Source organism: Pectinophora gossypiella, chromosome 6, assembly GCF_024362695.1.
Source record: "Pectinophora gossypiella chromosome 6, ilPecGoss1.1, whole genome shotgun sequence".
NCBI classification, from domain to species: domain Eukaryota; kingdom Metazoa; phylum Arthropoda; class Insecta; order Lepidoptera; family Gelechiidae; genus Pectinophora; species Pectinophora gossypiella.
This window is the reverse complement of record NC_065409.1, coordinates 30,234-34,040: the sequence shown is the minus strand read 5'-3', so window position 1 is coordinate 34,040 and position 3,807 is coordinate 30,234. Positions and strand designations below refer to the sequence as shown.

At 50.5% G+C, this 3,807-nt stretch overlaps 1 protein-coding gene across 4 annotated transcripts; it reads right to left on the bottom strand.

Moving 5' to 3' along the window:
- Positions 1-1,640: 1,640 nt before the first annotated feature.
- On the bottom strand, positions 1,641-2,980 carry LOC126367727 (uncharacterized). 4 transcript variants are annotated; one of them, XM_050011401.1, is made up of 5 exons: positions 2,916-2,980; positions 2,684-2,766; positions 2,204-2,361; positions 2,032-2,128; positions 1,641-1,961 (listed from the first exon to the last, which is right to left on the bottom strand). In XM_050011401.1, exons 1-5 carry the CDS (start codon positions 2,954-2,956, stop codon positions 1,912-1,914), a joined length of 429 nt encoding a protein of 142 aa, XP_049867358.1. In that variant the 5' UTR covers positions 2,957-2,980; the 3' UTR covers positions 1,641-1,911. The 4 variants fall into 4 exon arrangements, with proteins under 4 accessions (XP_049867358.1, XP_049867356.1, XP_049867359.1 ...); XM_050011399.1 differs by having other exon boundaries at positions 2,898-2,926; XM_050011402.1 differs by having other exon boundaries at positions 2,204-2,316; positions 2,898-2,926.
- Positions 2,981-3,807: the final 827 nt, after the last annotated feature.

The following is a 3,807-nucleotide window of genomic DNA, read 5'->3' as shown; positions in this document are numbered from 1 at the left end:
TCACCATGGCCCAGCACGCGAAGAATGTGGTCGGACAGGCAGGGGCTGCCACTGCTTTGCTCTGGCCCATTCTCCGCTCGAGTCTCCCGCTGCGCATGAAGCTCGGCGTGTATAAGGCGTACATCAGGTCACGGCTTACCTATGCCGCCCCCGCGTGGTACGCATTGGTCTCAGAGACCAATCGCCAAAAACTGCGGGCCCAGCAGTCCAAGGCGTTGCGTATCATCGCGGACGCGCCGAGATTTGTCCGCAACGAGGTTATTCGGAGGGACCTTAAAGTCGAGACCTTGGATGACTACTTCTCCAAGCTCTCGACCAGGATGTTCGCGCGCGCGGACGAGTCAGATTTCGTGCACCTACGGAATCTGGCTCCATACCACGCGCGCCCACCCGACTGGAAACCGTATCCTCGCGAGCTAGTAGAGGTGGAGGAGCTCGACGAGGATGCGGTCCCAGCACTGGACTGACCCAGTCCGCCGGCTTGAGGGCAGCCGTCACTATCGACGGCTTCGACCTCGCCGGCGGCAACACCGGATTTGACACAGGGCTTACGGAGGGGCGAATTTCGCCCGCCGTAGCCCAACCCCGTGCCCCGCCCGTATTCGCGGGCGGCGAAAGCGCCAACACCAAGGGGGCACTGCCCCGAAGCGTGACATCCACAGCGTGTCAAATATTGAATTTTGCGGGCGAACTTTTCACTATTCTTGGATGGTTCAAATCTTTCGTAGGTAGTTTTCTGTTGAATTTTCCAGGCGGACGTTTCACGGCGTATTTCTGTTGTAATTTTTAAATTTAGTTTAAATTTTCGAAACTGATCGTATTTTCCTAAAATATCAAACCAAATCATAAACTAATAATCTAGAAATTAATAACAATTCATTATTTAACTGAGCTACTTATACTGTAACCTCATTTAAAAATAATAAACATACACATACATACATAAACTCACGCCCGTAATCCCTAATGGGGTGGGCAGAGCCACAAGAAAAATAATGGGGTGGGCAAAAATAATAAAATTAAGCATTTTTTAACCTTTCTCCCACACATTCAAAGATTTTTCTTTTATAACACGCCACGCGGACGGAGTCGCGGGCAAAAGCTAGTATTAAATAAATAAATACCTACTGCAGTAATTCAATCATTAATAATAAGGGTGTGAAAACAATTATGACTTACGTCATTTAAAATAGATACTTTATTGGCTAATATAAGGAGTTATAATTGTATTAAGGTGGGTAGGTGTATATCGAGCGTCAAACGTGATGAGCGCAGGCACAGCGGCGGTCGACGTGCACGTGCACGAGGCGCACGGCGGCCAGCAGGCGCGCGGCCGGCTCCAGCGCGTCGCCCAGCGCCGCCCACAGCGGCCGCAGCGCCTGCCGCAGCGCGCGCGCCACGTTGCCCGCGAACACCAGCGGCGGGTGCAGCGCCGCGTTGAAGGCGAGCGCCAGCGCCGGCTTGAGCGCCAAGTCGGCCGCCGTCTGCACCACGCCCACGAGCGCGGCGCGCGCCAGGCGCAGCGCGGCGCGCTCGGCCGCCAGCAGCACGGCCAGCGGCGCCAGCGCGGCCAGCCGCGGCGCGGCGCACAGCTCGCGCAGCAGCGCGCGCCCGCGCCCGGCGCCGCGCCGCGCCCACGCCTCCAGCCGCGCCGGCCGCCCGCGCCCAGCCGTGGCCAGGTACGCGCCGGCGCCGCGCTCGAAGTAGTACACCTCCACGCGCTCCGGTGCTGGCGCCCACACCCACACACATTGTTACACCTGTACCTCCTTGCTTATTCTGATGTGTTGTAGTGACGGTATCGGGCATTACGCTCTTGATTTTTTTCTCTATTAGTGAAGGGAACGGTGCGATTCCGAACGTTGATCGAAACAGATTTATCGCAATGAAATCTCACCTTCGTCGTCGATCTCATCGGAATAGCCGTCGATATTTTTCCAGACGGACAGTCCGTGTTTTTTCTAAAAGTAAAAAAGGATTAGGTACCTAGGTAAGTATCGTTTAATAGGTCTGATAACCACAAATAGGCACCTCGATGTCGTCTTCGGCGTCGGGTGGTGAGTGGCCGCCGGCCGCCGCATCCGTCACCGCGCCCACCGCCCCGTCGACCTCGTCCTCGCAGCGCCATCTGTTTATAATTATGGCACCTCTTAATGTTGTCATCGCGTTCAAGCGAAAACTTTGCTGGACACTAAATTGTTACCTGTCGTCGACAACAGGCGCAGCGCAGCGCTCGGCGTGGTCGCCGGCGCCGGCGGCCGGCGCGGGGCTGGACGCGGCCGGCAGCCGCGCGCGCCGCGCCCGCCGCACCTCCACCTGCACACGGTCCCTTCCTGCACTTGTGGTCTGCTCCGTCGAAAGCTATTAAATAGGCATGTACAGTGTCGGGTTTGTCACGCCAGCTGGACCACGACGATCATCTCCCGGTACAACACCGATATTCTATATACTTAGCAGTTGAATAGAGCAAGTAATATAAGTAATAATAAAAACAATGTTAGTCACTTATAACAGACATAACCGCCTTTCTTCCACACATTGGAATGGAATGATACAACTCATACCTGTAAATGACTATTAGGGTCGGTACAGAAGTAATTAGATTGCAGTCCCGCCTACGTCTGAGTTTTTAAATTTCCTAAAAATAAACCATAAATTAAATACCTAAAAGCGGATTAATTACTTGAATATAAGACGCAGTGTCGTCGGGGGCGGGTGCGGAGGTGAGAGGCACGGGCGCGGCGCTGCGGCTGGAGGCGCGCACGTCTGTAACCAACCAAAGTTCTCCGTCTCCTACGCCATCTAGTCAACTATATATCGCAAGGATATACATATAGGGACAAGACTGGGGGGTATACATAGGGGATATAGAGTTACGATATATAGTATATGCTTACATACAAATATATACATACGTCGGGGACAATCTAATGGAATGGAACCACCGACGACACATGTGAAGTTGCGCGCAGGTGGCGCCATGACGTGAGCGCAGTCGTTGAGTGGTTGCACATTGCAGTACGAACGAGTCAGTCTAACGCGAACACACGCAGCGAGCGCACGTGGCTCGCGGCAGTCTCATGCCAAACGTCGTAGTGAACGCACGAATCCTGCAGTCGGATTGCGGAGTGCTATGTCGCTCACCTATAACTTGTAGGGACTTAATAAATGTAACCAGGAAAGAGCGCTAAGCAAATACAGTTCCCATTTCTCATGATTCGGACCTTATTGTCTACCATACCATGGATGGTGGCGGATTACGTTCCATACCATCAGAGACGTTATTTGTATTGTGTGACCATTGTAAAAGTGATATTGCATAATATATGTGGAATTAAATAACGTGATAGTGATACTAATGCTATTTATTAAATTTATTTATTTTTAGGCAAATTTACAGCAAAATTACACAAAATATACACAACTCTAAGAAGCTACATGCCAACAAAAAAAATCCACATATATGAGTCTAAACAGTTAACTACATACTAAAAAACGTAAACCGTTTGTTAACGGGACAAGTCCGATAACAGCAGCATTAATAAATAAATAGAAGAAACCAAATAATAAACGTGTAAACTGTACAGTTTAAGATACAATAACATCTGAAGTGAAACAGTTCAACTAATTCTATCGAACACTATAAGCCTAACCTATTAAAATGGCTCTGGGTTAACAATCTCTTTACGGATGCAATGCTAGTGCAGAAAAGGTCAATGTCAAGATCAGTAGACGCCTTGTTGAAACTATTACATGCTCTAATTATAAAAGTGTTACTACAGTAGTTTGTAGTTGCAGGCTGCAATG